This window comes from Coregonus clupeaformis, chromosome 23 (genome assembly GCF_020615455.1).
Source record: "Coregonus clupeaformis isolate EN_2021a chromosome 23, ASM2061545v1, whole genome shotgun sequence".
NCBI lineage: Eukaryota > Metazoa > Chordata > Actinopteri > Salmoniformes > Salmonidae > Coregonus > Coregonus clupeaformis.
In genome coordinates, this window is record NC_059214.1 from 25,074,404 (window position 1) to 25,094,844 (window position 20,441).

A 20,441-nucleotide genomic window follows, 5' to 3' on the forward strand; every position below is an offset into this window, starting at 1 on the left:
ATTTAGGAGAATCTCTTATAAAATGCGTTAAAATCATGTATAGTAACCCTAGGTGTAAAATAGTAAAAAGCTAACCAAATAATTCTAGACGCTACGGTTGCGTCCCATTTTTGCTTTTGGAGGACAAGGTCAGGAAGAGCCGTCCCAACCATGAGCATGTCAGGTGTGATCTGAGTCAGACGTGATAGTTTTTGTGTCCCTCCCAAGGAGTCCCTGGACATGAATAAACCACACATCATTTCAGCCGAGCTGCTACAGAGGCTAACCTAGTCCCACTGCTCCCCCACCTTGGTCCTCAAATCAATACCCCAATGAAATATGAATGACATGTTTACATTGCTCATGGGTCACAACGTGTCCAGCCTTGTACTGTACTGTAACGCAGAGGTGGTGGGTTGGCTGGTGGTGGTGGATATGTGATGATGACTTACTAGCTACATTATCTGTTGAAATGATCAAGAGGTGGTGTGTTGTATGGTGACTAACTCCCCACATCAAGCCCAACTGCTTCACTATTCATAATAAGTTGGAACCATGGTTTTTTATTATTCTGATAAACCATGGCAATAGCAATGCATGTGTTTATTAATTGTCTTTTCTTTTACTTTTAGGAAACATTTTGAAAAGCTGACCACATAACTCTAAAAACCCCAAGTTCCTTGAAATAGTTGAATGCTGTCAGTTTGTATTTTTATTGCTTCTTTTGGTTTCACATTGATACACAGAGAAACACTGATTATGTTACTAGTCCTCCACAGATAAGGATAAGCCCAATGTCCTCTGGCCTTTATTGTATCAATAACTGGCTTATTTCATTCTGTGGCGTGATGTTATTTCTTATCTGACTGTTTTTAAAGCAACCAAAGAAACATCTTTCTTGTAACTAATGGAGTAAAATACTTGACATATGGTGACATACTCCATACCAAAAATACAATGCATAACCATACAGAACAGCATATTTAGTTAGTAACTTCATATTGTGGAAACATTACAATATATAATGTATTATTCTATGCTCCATATATTTTCCCTCTGGTTAATGTCGATCTAGGACATGCATTTACTTTTTTGTTGGAGAGCGGAGATTGCAAATGTCATGATAGAAAATATATGGTGGCAATAATTTCCTCTCTGCCTCCTTGCCATTCTCTCACATCACGTCTTTGGAAGCCTGCAACTATAGGCCTTCTGACCAACTTTTATTCCTGTTACCAGCTATTGCTACAGAATTTATGAAGAGAAAAAACACTTATTCAATCTCCATTGCCTCAAATGTCAATGTTATGCCCTAGTTCTTGATATACAGTGGGGGAAAAAAGTATTTAGTCAGCCACCAATTGTGCAAGTTCTCCCACTTAAAAATATGATTGAGGCCTGTAATTTTCATCATAGGTACACGTCAACTATGACAGACAAAATGAGAAAAAAAATCCAGAAAATCACATTGTAGGATTTTTAATGAATTTATTTGCAAATTATGGTGGAAAATAAGTATTTGGTCAATAACAAAAGTTTCTCAATACTTTGTTATATATCCTTTGTTGGCAATGACAGAGGTCAAATGTTTTCTGTAAGTCTTCACAAGGTTTTCACACACTGTTGCTGGTATTTTGGCCCATTCCTCCATGCAGATCTCCTCTAGAGCAGTGATGTTTTGGGGCTGTCGCTGGGCAACACGGACTTTCAACTCCCTCCAAAGATGTTATATTGGGTTGAGATCTGGAGACTGGCTTGGCCACTCCAGGACCTTGAAATGCTTCTTATGAAGCCACTCCTTCGTTGCCCGGGCGGTGTGTTTGGGATCATTGTCATGCTGAAAGACCCAGCCACGTTTCATCTTCAAAGGAGGTTTTCACTCAAAATCTCACGATACATGGCCCCATTCATTCTTTCCTTTACACGGATCATTCGTCATGGTCCCTTTGCAGAAAAACAGCCCCAAAGCATGATGTTTCCACCCCCATGCTTCACAGTAGGTATGGTGTTCTTTGGATGCAACTCAGCATTCTTTGTCCTCCAAACACGACGAGTTGAGTTTTTACCAAAAAGTTATATTTTGGTTTCATCTGACCATATGACATTCACCCAATCCGCTTCTGGATCATCCAAATGCACTCTAGCAAACTTCAGACGGGCCTGGACATGTACTGGCTTAAGCAGGGGGACACCTCTGGCACTGCAGGATTTGAGTCCCTGGCGGCGTAGTGTGTTACTGATGGTAGGCTTTGTTACTTTGGTCCCAGCTCTCTGCAGGTCATTCACTAGGTCCCCCCGTGTGGTTCTGGGATTTTTGCTCACCGTTCTTGTGATCATTTTGACCCCACGGGGTGAGATCTTGCGTGGAGCCCCAGATCGAGGGAGATTATCAGTGGTCTTGTATGTCTTCCATTTCCTAATAATTGCTCCCACAGTTGATTTCTTCAAACCAAGCTGCTTACCTATTGCAGATTCAGTCTTCCCAGCCTGGTGCAGGTCTACAATTTTGTTTCTGGTGTCCTTTGACAGCTCTTTGGTCTTGGCCATAGTGGAGTTTGGAGTGTGACTGTTTGAGGTTGTGGACAGGTGTCTTTTATACCGATAACAAGTTCAAACAGGTGCCATTAATACAGGTAACGAGTGGAGGACAGAGGAGCCTCTTAAAGAAGAAGTTACAGGTCTGTGAGAGCCAGAAATCTTGCTTGTTTGTAGGTGACCAAATACTTATTTTCCACCATAATTTGCAAATAAATTCATAAAAAATCCCACAATGGATTTTTTTTTCTCAATTTGTCTGTCATAGTTGACGTGTACCTATGATGAAAATTACAGGCCTCTCTCATCTTTTTAAGTGGGAGAACTTGCACAATTGGTGGCTGACTAAATACTTTTTTTCCCCACTGTATATGGAGGCTTAAATATACTGATCTAGTGAGATATACATGGCGGAGACTCAATCAATCTAGTCGTATTGACTTCTTTCTTATCTCATTCTCGTTGGCACCAAAAGTTTAAAAAGTGTTGATAGGGGACAGAATGCGGTCGGACCATCATATAATTGGCATATACATTACTCTTACTGAATTTCCACGTGGGCGAGGATATTGGAATTTTTTTTTCAAAGCCTATTGGATGATCATTTATTTTGAATTAGAACAAAGGAATTTATAACTGACTTTTTCCGACATAACATAGGTACAGCAAATCCACTTATTGTATGAGACACCTTTAAATGTCCCTTTAGTGGCCATGCAATTCAGTACTCATCTCGAAAAAAAAAGGAATTTAGGTCAAAAGAGTTTATACTAACAAAGGAAATAGAAAGTCTAACAGAACAGATAGATGGCAATAACAACTGTAACATAGAGGCTCAGAATAAATTAGAGGAAAAACAAAAAGAAATTGAGAAACTTATTCAAGAAAGATCAAGTGTAATATATTATAAAAATAAAGCAAACTGGATGGAATATGTGGAAAAATGCACAAAATTATTTTTTAATCTTCAACATAGAAATGCTACCAAAGATAACTTAATGAAACTGATTACAATTGACGGAGTCACCCATGATTCACCAAATGATATTTTGAAGGATCATTGATGCCCCACGAGTTGAGATCTTGCATGGAGCCCCAGACCGAGGGTGATTGACCGTCATCTTGAACTTCTTCCATTTTCTAATAATTGTGCCAACAGTTGTTGCCTTCTCACCAAGCTGCTTGCCTATTGTCCTGTAGCCCATCCCAGCCTTGTGCAGGTCTACAATTTCATCCCTGATGTCCTTACACAGCTCTCTGGTTTTGGCCATTGTGGAGAGGTTGGAGTCTGTTTGATTGAGTGTGTGGACAGGTGTTTTTTATACAGGTAACGAGTTCAAACAGGTGCAATTAATACAGGTAATGAGTGGAGAACAGGAGGGCTTCTTAAAGAAAAACTAACAGGTCTGTGAGAGACGGAATTCTTACTGGTTGGTAGGTGATCAAATACTTATGTCATGCAATAAAACGCAAATTAATTACTTAAAAATCATACAATGTGATTTTCTGGATTTTTGTTTTAGATTCCGTCTTTCACAGTTGAAATGTACCTATGATCAAAATTACAGACCTCTACATGCTTTGTAAGTAGGAAAACCTGCAAAATCGGCAGTGTATCAAATACTTGTTCTCCCCACTGTATATATACACAGTACCAGTCAAAAGTTTGGACACACCTACTCATTCAAGGGTTTTTCTTATTTCTTACTATTTTATACATTGTAGAATAATAGTGAAGACCTCAAAACTATGAAATAACACATATGGAATCATGTAGTAACCAAATAAGTGTTAAACAAGTGCTCAGCATATGTGGGAACTACTCTAAGACTGTTGGAAAAGCATTCCAGGTGAAGCTGGTTGAGAGAATGCCAAGAGTGTGCAAAGCTGTCATCAAGGCAAAGGGTGGCTATTTGAAGAATCTCAAATATAAAATATATTTTGATTTTTTAAAGGCTTTTAGGTTACTACATGATTCCATTCACTATTATTCTACAATGTAAAACATAATAATAATAATAATAATAAAGAAAAACCCTTGAATGAGTAGCTGTTTCCAAACTTTTGACTGGTAGTGTATATAAATGATATAGTTAACTAAAGAGGATTCAGTGTTCTTAGTAGTGAAACAAAAAAGCTAACCAAAATTAAATGGGTTACAAATGACGGAGTCACCCATGATTCACCAAATTATATTTTGAAGGAGGAAGCAAAGTACTTTAAGCATATGTTTTCTTTTCAGTCGCCTCCATCTCCTCTAACTGAAGCTAATTGTAGAGCTTTTTTTGTCTATTGATAATGTAAAATTAACAGCCATACAGAAAGACTCATGTGAAGGTGAAATTACAGAGGAGGAACTTACATTTACGTCATTTAGCAGATGCTCTTATACAGAGCGACATACAAATTGGTGCATTCACCTTATAGCCAGTGGGATAACCACTTTACAATATGTTTATTTATTTTTAATTTTTTGGGGGGTGGGGTAAGGGGGGGTAGAAGGATTACTTTATCCTATCCCAGGTATTCCTTAAAGAGGTGGGGTTTCAAGTGTCTCCGGAAGGTGGTGAGTGACTCCGCTGTCCTGGCGTCGTGAGGGAGCTTGTTCCACCATTGGGGTGCCAGAGCAGCGAACAGTTTTGACTGGGCTGAGCGGGAACTGTGCTTCCGCAGAGGTAGGGGGCCAGCAGGCCAGAGGTGGATGAACGCAATGCCCTCGTTTGGGTGTAGGGACTGATCAGAGCCTGAAGGTACGGAGGTGCCGTTCCCCTCACAGCTCCGTAGGCAAGCACCATGGTCTTGTAGCAGATGCGAGCTTCAACTGGAAGCCAGTGGAGTGTGCGGAGGAGCGGGGTGACATGAGAGAACTTGGGAAGGTTGAACACCAGACGGGCTGCGGCATTCTGGATGAGTTGTAGGGGTTTAATGGCACAGGCAGGGAGCCCAGCCAACAGTGAGTTGCAGTAATCCAGACGGGAGATGACAAGTGCCTGGATTAGGACCTGTGCCGCTTCCTGTGTAAGGTAGGGTCGTACTCTCCTAATGTTGTAGAGCATGAACCTACAGGATCGGGTCACCGCCTTGATGTTAGCGGAGAACGACAGGGTGTTGTCCAGGGTCTTTGCACTCTGGGAGGAGGACACAACGGAGTTGTCAACCGTGATGGCGAGATCATGGAATGGGCAGTCCTTCCCCGGGAGGAAGAGCAGCTCTGTCTTGCCGAGGTTCAGCTTGAGGTGGTGATCCGTCATCCACACTGATATGTCTGCCAGACATGCAGAGATGCGATTCGCCAACTGGTTATCAGAAGGGGGAAAGGAGAAGATTAGTTGTGTGTCGTCTGTGTAGCAATGATAGGAGAGGCCATGTGAGGATATGACAGAGCCAAGTGACTTGGTGTATAGCGAGAATAGGAGAGGGCCTAGAACTGAGCCCTGGGGGACACCAGTGGTGAGAGCACGTGGTGCGGAGACAGATTCTCACCACGCCACTTGGTAGGAGCAAAATTCTCATTGACTAAAATGATACAGTACTGCTAGCAGGTAACGTTGGCTAGCTAGCAGTGGCTGCGGTGTTGCTACCCGCTAGCTAGCTTTAATGGTCCAGGTAGTGGGTTAGCTAGCTAGCCTCGTGCTTCACCGGGCTAAGTCGAATACACTACAATACTTACCTACAATAACTATCTACAATAACTACCTGGATAAACTACCTACAATACCTAACTACATTCTAAATGCATGGTTTAAGCAGTGGCTGCGGTGTTGCTACCCGCTAGCTAGCTAGCTTTAATGGTCCAGGTAGTGGGTTAGCTAGCTAGCCTCGTGCTTCACCGGGCTCAGTCGAATACACTACAATACTTACCTACAATAACTACCTGGATAAACTACCTACAATACCTACCTACATTCTAAATGCATGGTTTAAGCTTTACTCAACACATATAAAGAAGAAGCCAAGCTTACTACCCCGCTTAGAGGAACACAACCTCACCCCATTGCTCCTCACAATGCAACTAGTGCACTATATAGATAATAGAGTGCTATTTAGGAGGCAAAAGGTTAAAAGGTAGATAGATAGTAGAGGCGGCCCTGCCAGCTGGACTCCTCTCACAACACTTCTGGATGCAATTAAAGACTTTAAGTCCGGGAAAACTCCAGGGTTGGATGGCATACCAGTCGTGGTATACCAAACCTTTTTGATATACTAAGAGGACCGTTATTAGCATGTTTTAACCACTCCTATGTAAATGGTAGATTATCTGACACTCAAGAAGAAGATCTCATTATTACTGAAACAGGATACATTAAAAAAATTGGAGGCCCCTTACACTTCAGTGTTGTGATGCAAAAATTCTAGCAAAATGTATAGCGCATAGAATTAAAAAGGTATTGTCGGATATTATTCATTCTAATCAGACAGGTTTTTTACATGGAAGATACATTGGAGATAATATAAGGCAAGTATTGGAAACAATAGAACACTATGGAAAATATGGGAAACCAAGCCTGCTATTCATAGCAGACTTCGAAGAGGCATTTGATAAAGTACGACTGGGGTTTATATATAAATGCCTGGAGCATTTCAATTTTGGAGAATCTCTTATAAAATGGGTCAAAATCATGTATAGTAACCCTAGGTGTAAAATAGTAAATAATGGCTATTTCTCAGAAAGTTTTAAACTGTCAAGAGGAGTGAAACAAGGTTGTCCACTATCGGCATATCTATTTATTGTAGCCATCGAGATGTTAGCTATTAAAATCAGATCCAATAATAATATCAGAGGATTAGAAATCCAGGGCTTAAAAACAAAGGTGTCATTGTACGCTGATGATTCATGTTTTCTTTTAAATCCACAACTAGAATCCCTCCACAGCCTCATAGAGGATCTAGATACATTTTCTAACCTTTCTGGATTACAACCAAATTATGACAAATGTACTATATTACGTATTGGATCACTAAAAAATAAAAATTTTACATTACCATGTAGTTTACCAATAAAATGGTCTGATGGTGATGTGGAAATACTCGGAATACATATCCCAAAGGAAGTAAATAATCTCACTTCAATACATTTTAATAGAAAGTTAGCAAAAATAGATAAGATCTTGCTACGATGGAAAGGAAAATACCTGTGAATTTGTGGAAAAATCACCCTGATTAACTCTTTAGTATTATCCCAGTTTATCTATTTGCTTATGGTCTTGCCTACACCTAGCGAACAGTTTTTTAAATTATATGAGAAAAACATATTCCATTTTATTTGGAACGGCAAGCCAGACAAAATTAAAAGGGCCTATTTATATAATGAAAATGAATTCGGAGGACAGAAATTATTAAATATTAAAGCATTAGACCTATCACTAAAAGCTTCAGTCATACAAAAGTTATACTTAAATCCGAACTGGTTCTCAAGCAAATTAGTAAGAATGTCTCACCCAATGTTCAAGAATGGCCTTTTTCCCTTTATTCAGATTACAACCTCTCATTTTCAGTTATTTGAAAAGGAAATCATCTCCCAAATATCACTATTTCTAAAACAAGCCATAGTGTCACGCCCTGACCTATAGACTCTAGTTAGTTTGGTCAGGGTGTGAATATATGTGTGGGTTTTGTATGTGGGGATTCTATGATTCTATTTCTATGTTTGGCCGGGTGTGATTCCCAATCAGAGGCAGCTGTCGCTCGTTGTCTCTGATTGGGGATCATAGTTAGGCAGCCAGTTTTCCTGCCTGTGTTGTGGGAACTTGTTTGTGTTCGGTGAGTTTGGGCTTGTATTGTGTTTAGCCTGAGGACTTCACGTTACGTTGTTTTGTTTGTGTGTTTAGTTTATATATTAAACATATATGCATTTCACGCTGCGCCTTGGTCTGACCCGTCCTTCAACGTCCGTGACACATAGAAAGTTGGTTGCAATTTCAATTAATCCTCCAAAAATGACAGAACAAATAATGCAACAAATATTGTGGTTAAATTCAAATATACTAATTGACAAAAAACCTTTATTTTTTGACAGAATGTTTAAAAAATCTATAATCTTCGTAAATGATATCATCGGTAGGACTGGTGGAGTTATGTCGCACATGCAGCTAACACAAACATATGGAAATGTCTGCTCTACCCAAAATTACAACCAAATAATTGCAGCCTTACCGCAAAAGTGGAAGAGGAAAGTGGAAGGGGGAGAAAGTAAGGAACTTGTCTGTCGGCCTTGCATTAAAGAACATCATTGGTTAAGGAAAACTGTGATAAATAAAAAAGTATCAGTTACACTTAAGGACCAAATGATTGACAGCCGTCCCATATAAATTGCAAAATAGTTTGGAAGAGATTTTTGACGTACCGATCCCATAGCATAGTGTTTATGAACTGACACGCAAAACGACAACGGATTCAAAAATTTGAATCTTTCAATTTAAATTATTATATAAAATTCTTGCTACCAATAGAATGTTATTTATATGGGGGATACAATCTTCCCAGCTCTGCAGATTTTGCTGTGAAGAGACAGAATCATTAGATCATTTGTTTTGGTTCTGTCCATTTGTAGCTTGTTTTTGGACACAGGTCCAGGAATGGCTAAAGGATTGCAATATTTTCCTGAAGCTAACCTTGCAGATAGCATTACTGGGTGATCTGAAAAGTCATAGTCAATCGATCAATAATATAATAATACTTTTAGCAAAAATGTTTATTTTTAATTCACAATCTGTAGAAGCAATGAGAATAGAAAGGTTCAGAACTTTTGTAAAACATCACAGTACAGTTGAAATATATATGGCAAATAGAAATCCTATATAGATGGTGTTAAAAGATAGATGGGAGGTATTGAATGGAGTTGAAGGATGGGACTAATAACAAATAACCAATAAATAATAACAAGATAACTAATAATGTAAGCATACTGTGTCCATAATAAGTATATAGATTGTATGTTGGGAGCTTTTAGGAAAGAGCACAGTTAGAAAGATATGGCATATAGAAGCAAACCGGATGGACATCATGAAAATGATCGGAGAGGTTGAGAGTAGAAGTAGTTCAGGAGCAAAAACAAATAAAATATAATTATTCTAAAATTGAATGTGTTCATAATGTGTAGATAGTAAGTATAGGCTGGAAGTAGAGGCCTGGGCATTGTTGTTCACTAATTTACCCCAAGTAGGGAAAGGATGGCGGTGTTGAAAAGTAATAAAGGGGAGTATATATATAAAAAACATGGGGGATTGGAAGTGATGCAAACAATTACATTGATAGAAGTTACATAAATGACATGCCAGCAACAAATGCAGACACTACACATCCAAGTATAGATGATCAAATAATGAAGATAAGCACCTTTTTTACTCTCAGAACAGCCTCAATTTGTCGGGGCATGGACTCTACAAGGTGTCGAAAGCGTTCCACAGGGATGCTGGCCCATGTTGACTTGATACAATGCTTCTCACAGTTGTATCAAATTAGCAGGATGTCCTTTGGGTGGTGGACCATTCTTAATACACACGGGAAACTGTTGAGCGTGAAAAAACAAGCAGCGTTGCAGTTCTTGACACAAACCAGTGCGCCTGACACCTACTACCATACCCCATTCACAGGCCCTTAAATCTTTTGTTTTGCCCATTCACCCTCTGAATGACACACATACACAATCCATGTCTCAATTGTCTCAAGGCTTAAAAATCCTTCTTTAACCTGTCTGAAGTGGATTTAACAAGTGACATCGATAAGGAATCATAGCTTCACCTGGATTCACCTGGTCAGTCTATGTCATGGACATTCTTAATGTTTTGAATACTCAGTGTATTTTCTTAGTCCAAGTAAAGTGACACAGGATGGTCATGCTTCTTGATAGTGTCAAAGCAAAGTGTATTTTCCACAAGTGATTTCAAATATGATGGAAAAAAAACATGACTAAAAATGTAATTACTACAACAACAAAGGATTTAAGAAACAAACTTTCAAATGAAAGGAAACTCATTGGCAGGGAAAATACATTTGAATAAGTGTGGGTTTGACACTCTTATGTAGGTGTCATAACCAGCTATAAAATAACGCAATATATCACAACAGCTGTAAATATATGGTAAATATATGGGTCATGACAGTGTTATGAACATATTATGCAGGTTATGACACATTATGTCAGCTGTTATGATATATTATGACATGATTAGGACCGTGTCATGACATGTTGTGATAATAGGTGTCAAGTGAAGTGTTACAGTTCATTTTAAGACCATATTGTTTGGTACAATATACTCAACAGTACATCACATTTCCAGAGTGGGCTCTCTGCTAATTGAAGGTGTGGTCAATTTTACGATCAGCACCAACACAGTGAATGGGAAAATGGATTCAAAGAGAACTCCCTCTGCTGGTGACTTGCTGAATGTGCAATCCTAAAGGAGGGCTGTGATTGGTTAATGACCTATAATGTAAACAGTGGGGAGAACAAGTATTTGATACACTGCCGATTTTGCAGGTTTTCCTACTTACAAAGCATGTAGCGGTCTGTAATTCTTATCATAGGTACACTTCAACTGTGAGAGACGGAATCTAAAACAAAAATCCAGAAAATCACATTGTATGATTTTTAAGTAATTAATATGCATTTTATTGCATGACATAAGTATTTGATCACCTACCAACCAGTAAGAATTCCGGCTCTCACAGACCTGTTAGTTTTTCTTTAAGAAGCCCTCCTGTTCTCCACTCATTACCTGTATTAACTGCACCTGTTTGAACTCGTTAACTGTATAAAAGACACCTGTCCACACACTCAATCAAACAGACTCCAACCTCTTCACAATGGCCAAGACCAGAGAGCTGTGTAAGGACATCATGGATAATATTGTAGACCTGCACAAGGCTGGGATGGGCTACAGGACAATAGGCAAGCAGCTTGGTGAGAAGGCAACAACTGTTGGCGCAATTATTAGCAAATGGAAGAAGTTCAAGATGACGGTCAATCAACCTCGGTCTGGGGCTCCATGCAAGATCTCACCTCGTGGGGCATCAATGATCATGAGGAAGGTGAGGGATCAGCCCAGAACTACACGGCAGGACCTAGTCAATGACCTGAAGAGAGCTGGGACCACAGTCTCAAAGAAAACCATTAGTAACACACTACGCCGTCATGGATAAAAATCCTGCAGCGCACGCAAGGTCCCCCTGCTCAAGCCAGCGCATGTCCAGGCCTGTCTGAAGTTTGCCAATGACCATCTGGATGATCCAGAGGAGGAATGGGAGAAGGTCATGTGGTCTGATGAGACAAAAATAGAGCTTTTTGGTCTAAACTCCACTCGCCGTGTTTGGAGGAAGAAGGATGAGTACAACCCCAAGAACACCATCCCAACCGTGAAGCATGGAGGTGGAAACATCATTCTTTGGGGATGCTTTTCTGCAAAGAGGACAGGACGACTGCACCGTATTTTTACATTTACATTTTTTTTTACATTTTAGTCATTTAGCAGACGCTCTTATCCAGAGCGACTTACAGGAGCAATTAGGGTTAAGTGCCTTGCTCAAGGGCACATCGACAGATTTTTCACCTAGTCGGCTCGGGGATTAGAACCAGCGACCTTTCGGTTACTGGCACTACGCTCTTAACCACTAAGCTACCTGCCGCCCCGTGTATTGAGGGGAGGATGGATGGGGCCATGTATCGCGAGATCTTGGAGTGGCTCCGTAAGTGGCTCAACTAAGGAGTGGCTCCATAAGAAGCATCTCAAGGTCCTGGAGTGGCCTAGCCAGTCTCCAGACCTGAACCCAATAGAAAATCTTTGGAGGGAGCTGAAAGTCCGTACTGCCCAGCGACAGCCCCGAAACCTGAAGGATCTGGAGAAGGTCTGTATGGAGGAGTGGGCCAAAGTCCCTGCTGCAGTGTGTGCAAACCTGGTCAAGACCTACAGGAAACGTATGATCTCTGTAATTGCAAACAAAGGTTTCTGTACCAAATATTAAGTTCTTGCTTTTCTGATGTATCAAATACTTATGTCATGCAATAAAATGCAAATTCATTACTTAAAAATCATACAATGTGATTTTCTGGATTTTTGTTTTAGATTCCGTCTCTCACAGTTGAAGTGTACCTATGATAAAAATTACAGACCTCTACATGCTTTGTAAGTAGGAAAACCTGCAAAATCGGCAGTGTATCAAATACTTGTTCTCCCCACTGTATGTATAGGTCCGTAGCATTCTAGGAACTGAGGTTTGCTCTTTCCATCCAGTATGCCTCTCTTTTCTAAATAGGTTCTCCACTGAATTTCAAAGTATTCCCTGGAAAAAATAGGATTAGTCAGAAACAGATTAAGTAATATCAGTAAAAGTACCAGAGAGCCCACTCTGGAAATTTTACATTACAAACAATATGTCTAAAAATAAGCAAAATCAAAAAGGGTAGTTTTGAGATATTCATATTTTTTATGTTGAATAAATGAATGTGAACATTTGTATTTCAGAATCTCTATATTTGAGAGAACACTATACGGAGTATAATGACACAAAGATGTCTGTAGCATGTATGGTTCACAGATCATAGGGTCTTACAGGAGGCATGAATAGGTCTAAAAATGGTATAAAATGGCCAATTCAAAATCCTTCCTCCTTAAACATCCTTCCTCCCAATGAATTTCCTATGTGACAACTGCCAGAACAATCTAGAGTGGATTGCCCGATCTTAACTTATCAGCAGATAGGAAAAATTACTTTAAGGATATCAAAGATTGAGCCACACATACATTTTCTACAGTGATGGCAGCAACCACTTTCAGCTAGTTGACACTTGAGTTGTGCAGTATAATCCAGTGTATATAACAAGCTGGTGTAGGATAGATGTCACACTGTTAAACAGGTTTCACTGGAAAACCAAGCTTCAGAAAAGAGAATAGCAGGTTTTTCTGGGAGGGAGGGAGGGATAATTAAAAAACAAAATCAAATTTTGATTAACTGCCATATGTATTGGGTGAAATAAAAGAGCAACCAGTGAAGAACAAACACCATTGTAAAAACAACCCATATTTATGTTTATTTATTTTCACTTTCGTATTTTAACTACATTTACATTTACATTTTAGTCATTTAGCAGACGCTCTTATCCAGAGCGACTTACAGTTAGTAACTATTTGCACATCATTACAACACTGTATATAGACATACGACATTTGAAAAGTCTTTATTCTTCTGGAACTTTTGTGAGTGTAATGTTTACTGTTCATTTTTTGTTTAATAATAATAATAATAAGCCATTTAGCAGGCGCTTTTTATCCAAAGCGACTTACAGTCATGCGTGCATAATTTTTTTTTTGTGTATGGGTGGTCCCGGGGATCGAACCCACTACCCTGTCGTTACAAGCGCCGTGCTCTACCAGCTGAGCTACAGAGGACCACATCTATTTCACTTGCTTTGGCAACATAAACATACGTTTCCCATTAAAATAAAGCTTACAGAAATTGAGACAGACAGAGAGAGAAACAGAGAGAGAGAGAGTGCGAGATGTACACAATAACATCAGTCTAATCTGAAGTAAAGTAATCCGTTTTTACACCTTACATGCTACAATAAAAGCACAACTACTGTAGCATTAATGTATGTTAGTTATAACAGAAAATGTTCGTAATTATAGAGGAATGGGGCGGTGCACAATTCGTCCAGGGTAGGGTAGGGGAGGGAATGGCCGGCAGGGATGTAGCTCAGTTGGTAGAGCATGGTGTTTGCAACGCCAGGGTTGTGGGTTTGACTCCCACGGGGGGTATGAAAACTAAAAGAATAAAAAAAAAAAATGTATGCACTCACTAACTGTAAGTCGCAATGGATAAGAGTCTGCTAAATGACGTAAATGTAAATGTAAATTCTGCAGATGAATGGCTCCATCTCCTGGTCAGTAGTTGGACTGCAGCTTGAGATAAGTACTCTATAAACCTTTCCAGATCCAGTCATATTCTTTAAAATATGTAATACAAAAATCAAGGGATGCAAAATTAGTGTCAAAAAAGTTTAAGTAGCTGAAATTACTGATAATCTGCAGGAAATGTAATGAATTTCACGTTTAACCATCTATTGGTTTAATTTACTTTTCTCTTTCTCAGAATCAAGAGGTTTTCCCCTGAGCTCGTATAGCTGTTGCCCTAGTTTGGATAGCCTGTCACGGTACTCCAGACTCCGGTAGTTGATCTCTGGCACCCCTCTGAAGCCGAACAGTGCGCCCCACCAGGCAGCAGCGATCACGGCCGTGGAGTCGCTGTCCCCGCCGTGGAAGAAGCCATGATTGGCCAGCTCAACCCAGGAGTCGCCTGCCCTCAGGAGGGCATCGTAAGCTATCATGGGAGCATCATGCCCACTGGCGCCACCCACACCCTTGAAGCTCACCGCCCTATAGAAATGCTCCCTCTCCTTCACTCCGTAGCACTCTGGGAACTGAGGTTTGCTCTTTCCATCCAAAATCCCTCTCTTTTCTAAATAGGATCTCCACTGAATTTCAAAGTAGTCCCTGGAATGAATAGGATTAGTCAGAAGCAGATGAAGCTTACACATCATTCTACTTTGTAAACCCAGGCATAGATGTGCAAATTTAATTTGGCCTGTATTGTCGCAGCAAAAGAATCCTGCAGCAACAGGATTTGAATATATGGGTTAGACAATGGTGTGTTAACTGGAAAATCTCATGGCAGTATGTCATATTTCTTTATAGACAACAACTTTCACTAATTAACATTGAGGTGTGAAGTGCGAACCGCATACAGTCAACAAAAGGAGGCTGTTGGGCAGAGATATAGGAGGACAGGCTTATTGTGATGGTTGGAATGGAGTGTTATCAAACATATCAAAGACATGGAAACCATGTATTTGACACCGTTCCAGTCCGCCCACCCTTCCACTCTGCCCACCTTTCCACTCCGTCCACCAGCCTCCTCTGCAGCCAACCACAACAAAGGCCTCACCAGTGCTTCATGTTCTGCTCCACATAGTTGCCCGAATTTCTGACGTACTCCTTGGCTTTGTCTAGGACATCCATGAGTCTGTGTCCCCAGGCCTCCACGGGCAGGGTGCCCCTCACTGCGTAGGCCGTGAACAGGGCTGCAGCCAGGGCACCCAGGTAGCCTGTGGGGTGGTGGTGGGTCAGACGCCCACTCTCCACACTCACAGCTATCAGCAGGTGCTCCTGCTCAGGGTCGGGGAAGCGCAGGCCGATACACATGGCCCTCATGGCTGCCCCACACCCTCCGCCCCTCTTGTTGAAGGGAATCTTAATGCCCTGGTCAGTTCTCTGTCTGTGCATTGCAACGCTGCTACTGCAGGTGATGCCTACAGCGGAGACAGAGAGAGTATAATTATTGCATTTAATGAAGATCAACATGTTGGTTTAAAACCAGTTAAATGTAATCGAAAATGTAATCTACGTCTTCCACAAAAGTAATTATAGTTTATGATAGGGTCATAATCAAAAACTATTAATGTTGCATACTCCAATAAATGTTAAAATCTCACCTTTCTCGTATTTTTTTTATAAATGACTGAGGTGTAGTCCCTTTTGAGGACACAATCTCAACTACACAGTACAAATATGATAAAAAACATGAAAGTATTAAATATTTAATATGATGTATTTCCTATTCAACAAAACTGTATGAATAAGGCTTGAGATATGCTTTCTAAATATAGTATAATGAAATTATAAAATGACTAAGTATGAGATTTCACCTTCCTTATAACTGTAAAATACATGTTGCTCAGTTGGTAGAGCATGGCACTTGCAACAAGTGGGTTCGTTTCCCACAGGGGACCAGTAAGAAAAAAATTTAAAATATGAAAATGTATGCACTCTACTGTAAGTTGCTCTGGATAAGAGTGTCTGCTAAATTAGTATAATGTTTAACGTAAAAATAATGGTATGTTTAGTGTTAAGAGAAAATGTGCAGATTTTCTAAAGGTCTCTCTTGATCAAAACGTCTGCCCCCATCGCTGTGAACGTCTCACAGAGCTCTAGCTGGGCTTCCTGAACTCGTTAGGAACGCACATTTCATCTCATGTTAATATTGTCTTTCTATGACAAACGGAGAGTTTTTTATTTTAGATTAATGGCTATAAATCGATCTCTGAATGTGCTGTCGTAATGAAACCCCTCTCCCCTGCTGCGCTACGATGTAATGATTGCAGGCATGTGCTTTGGCTGTGAGGTAGGGTTCAGCCAGATGTTGATGGACAATCGGAAGAGCGAATGAAATAATATAATATGCCATTTAGAAGACGCTTTTATCCAAAGCGACTTACAGTCATGTGTGCATACATTTAATGGTAGGAGGGACATCCCAGCTTAAAGTGGTTTCAGATGTCACGTCCTACGACAAGGCTCAGAAAATATACTACTGTGTATGTGGTAACCAGGGATATCGCTCAATGCAAGCCGTTTCGATCTACGGTGTCCACAGAACGATTTAAGCCAAAATGTCGGTCAGAACCGCTACCAGAACCACGCATCTAAATTAAGTGTACCGTGCCCCTGTGTGCGTAAATATTGCCATTTGCCACTCATGTTAACACAACATGACACACTTCATAAAGGACTAAAAACGGTTACATACCTGCTCCTCTTCCAACCATGTCCGTCATGCTTACAATGTACTTCTCCACCATGGCTTGATACAGCACAGGGAGGGACGCCCCTTCCCCAAACCCTAACTTGACCAGAGCCTCAGCTGTAGCCAGATGCATGACGGTGTCATCACTAACAGGGAAGTCTATGGCATCCAGCTTCTCTAGACCTCCTCTCTTCTGCACTTCCTCATGGATGAACGCTCCATCCTTTTCAAACTCCCAGTTACCATGGTTGTAGCCCAGGGCATCTCCTGCTCCACTTAGGACCATGCTGGCCTTGTACCTCTCTTCCAGGGGGACCATGTCTGACATGGTGAGATCTGGTTGGTGTTCAATTACTTCTGTAAGAGATTCCATTGGATCATTGACTAATTGAATGTTACATTGAATGTCTAATAATATAAAATACAGAAAAAAGATGTTGAGGCGAGATAACAAACAGTCAACCATTATGAGAGTCACTGAACCATCAATGATCAAAGACGGAACGTCACAATGTTTACAGAATGTACACAATACAAGTTCAGCTAGTGCTGTAAATAGATACCTTGTGGTGGTGGTTGATTTTATAGACTTACATAGGCAGAACTTGAGGATCGGTTCCCTTCCGGTAATTCTTTACTTTATATTGTGCAGTCTCCACTCGCCCCATGAGTCATGACAAACACTTCCTGGATAATGGCCTTTCGAATTTTGAATATGAAGTTAAAATTGCCCCATCTGCTGGAAGTAAATGGGAAATTCATTGTTTATTGACAATTGTACACTATCCGAACGGTCTATTCTCCACTTTATGCCGTATAAAACGTTTATAGGTTATCGTTTATCTTAAAGTTTGACCAAGGATGGCGCCCATGAAGTACACACTTTGAATTGTACAATAAAATAGTTAACTGTTGAATAAACTGACAGTATGTCCTCACTGTGAGAAATATTGCTGACTGGGTCGCTCAGGAGTGTTGTTACTGTGAATCCGAGAACGATGAAGAAAAGAGACATTCTACTCGTTAATTTTTTCTGGTTCATTCAGTCAATGAACTAAGCAGACCAAACACAGCTGCTATCGCATTGTTGTCTATAGGAGAGCCACACCCTTAATCGGACTGAAACTTTGACAATTTCAGTGGTGTAAAGTACTTAAATAAAAATACTTTAAAGAACTATGTCGTATCGGGTGAATGCTGGCAATTATTGCTGATAAACAATGGAGTCTGCTCATACTGAACTTGGATCATAAGGTTTATTCATATCACAAGCTTCAGCATAAGTGACAGATGTCATGACATCCGGAGAGCGACGGCCCGGATTGCAATGGTCGCTCTGCCCTTTCTTTGTCTAGCCCCTACTTATAAACAATGCAAAAAGATGGGTGCTCCCTCTTCTGGCCAATCACCAGTCTCCCCTGGGGCGTCACCCCACAAACGCCACATTTGACCTAACATAAACAACATTCCATTTCTTCATGAAAAACATTTAACAAAGGCATAATCCTAATACACGACAACTACTTAAGTAGTTTTTTGGGGTATCTGTACTTACTTTACTATTTATATTTTTGACAACTTTTACTTCACTACATTCCTAAAGAAAATATTGTACTTTTTACTCCATACATTTTCCCTGACAACCAAAAGTACTCGTTACATTTTGAATGCTTAGCAGGACAGGAAAATGGTCAAATTCACACACTTATCAAGAGAATACGTGGTCATCCCTACTGCCTCTTGCCTGGCGGCCTCACTAAACACAAATGCATATTTTGAAAATAATGTCTGAGTGTTGGTGTGCCTCTGGCTATCCATAGATTTTAAAAACAAGAAAATGGTGCCGTCTGCTTTGCTTAATATAAGGATTTTTTAAAATAATTTATACTTTTACTTTTGATAGTTAAGTATTTTTTAGCAATTACATTTACTTTTCATTCTTAAGTATATTTAAAACCAAATACTTTTATACTTTTATTCAAGTAGTATGTTACTGGCTGAATTTCACTTGTACTTGAGTAACTTTCTATTAGTAAGACTTCTTATTTATCCTCCATCTTTGGGTGATTTCCCCCAGACCCCAGGAAAAACCCAAGATGATGTAAAATCCTTGTTCAACCAAAACCATCAACAACAATTGTTTTGGAGCTTATTGATAATGTTACCAAATTAGTTTACATCTTATGCTTTATATCTTGATATTAAGTGTAAACCATTCATATTGTACACTGAGTATACGAAACATTAACAAAACCTGATCTTTCCATGACATAGACTGACCAGGTGAATCTAGGTGAAAGCTATGATCCCTAATTGATGTAACTTGTTAAATCCACTTCAATCAGTGTAGATGAACATCGCAAGTTTAAGACCATGCTTAGCCATTGTTCTCTCTCTTACGTCTGGTCTTAACAAGAGATGGTCACGGTTGTTTTATACGGTTATCCTTTATTTATTTGGCGTGGCTACGGCCAAACAGTAGCCTGTGTTGAGTTTCGTTAATAAACCGGGAATTCGTAAACTCAATCCTCTGTCTGGACATTTGTTCAGTTATGATCTAGCCAGGTCATTACAGTATGTTTCCCATGCCAATAAATCCCTTGAATTTTAAATTAATATGAGAGAGAGAGAGAGAGAGAGAGAGAGAGAGAGAGAGAGAGAGAGAGAGAGAGAGAGAGAGAGAGAGAGAGAGAGAGAGAGAGAGAGAGAGAGAGAGAGAGAGAGAGAGAGAGAGAGAGAGAGAGAGAGAGAGAGAGAGAGAGAGAGAGAGAGAGAGAGAGAGAGAGAGAGAGAGAGAGAGAGAGAGAGAGAGAGAGAGAGAGAGAGAGAGAGAGAGAGAGAGAGAGAGAGAGAGAGAGAGAGAGAGAGAGAGAGAGAGAGAGAGAGAGAGAGAGAGAGAGAGAGAGAGAGAGAGAGAGAGAGAAATGGCGTTCCAAAAAAGTCCAGCTGCCAGGACCACAAATACAAATTCCATCTAGACACCGGTGCCCTAGAGCACACAAAAAACTATACATACCTCGGCCCAAACATCAGCGCCACAGGTAACTTCCACAAAGCTGTGAACGATCTGAGAGACAAGGCAAGAAGGGCCTTCTATGCCATCAAAAGGAACATAAAATTTGACATACCAATTAGGATCTGGCTAAAAATACTTGAATCAGTTATAGAACCCATTGCCCTTTATGGTTCTGAGGTCTGGGGTCCGCTCACCAACCAAGAATTCACAAAATGGGACAAACACCAAATTGAGACTCTGCATGCAGAATTCTGCAAAAACATCCTCCGTGTACAACGTAAAACACCAAATAATGCATGCAGAGCAGAAATACCCGCTAATTATAAAAAAAATC

At 40.2% G+C, this 20,441-nt stretch overlaps 1 protein-coding gene across 3 annotated transcripts; it reads right to left on the reverse strand.

Moving 5' to 3' along the window:
* Positions 1-14,291: 14,291 nt before the first annotated feature.
* Positions 14,292-17,823, reverse strand: LOC121536718 (protein ADP-ribosylarginine hydrolase-like). Of its 3 annotated transcripts, none has more exons than XM_041844173.2 (4): positions 17,686-17,823; positions 17,095-17,445; positions 15,454-15,817; positions 14,292-15,002 (listed from the first exon to the last, which is right to left on the reverse strand). In XM_041844173.2, the coding sequence occupies exons 2-4, from the start codon at positions 17,417-17,419 to the stop codon at positions 14,570-14,572; spliced, it is 1,122 nt and encodes a 373-aa protein (XP_041700107.1). In that variant the 5' UTR covers positions 17,420-17,445; positions 17,686-17,823; the 3' UTR covers positions 14,292-14,569. The 3 variants fall into 3 exon arrangements, with proteins under 3 accessions (XP_041700107.1, XP_041700106.1, XP_041700105.1); XM_041844172.2 differs by having other exon boundaries at positions 17,095-17,448; positions 17,655-17,822; XM_041844171.2 differs by having other exon boundaries at positions 17,095-17,448; positions 17,686-17,821.
* Positions 17,824-20,441: the final 2,618 nt, after the last annotated feature.

Bases quoted from the DNA above. Each gene is read 5' to 3' on its own strand.
- LOC121536718 (XM_041844173.2), bottom strand. From the start codon at position 17,419: ATGTCAGACATGGTCCCCCTGGAAGAGAGGTACAAGGCCAGCATGGTC. The intron at 15,818-17,094 runs GTATGTAACCGT...TCTCCGCTGTAG, and splicing joins CATGGTTGGAAGAGGAGCAG to GCATCACCTGCAGTAGCAGC. The intron at 15,003-15,453 runs GTGAGGCCTTTG...TATTCATTCCAG, and splicing joins GAGCAGAACATGAAGCACTG to GGACTACTTTGAAATTCAGT.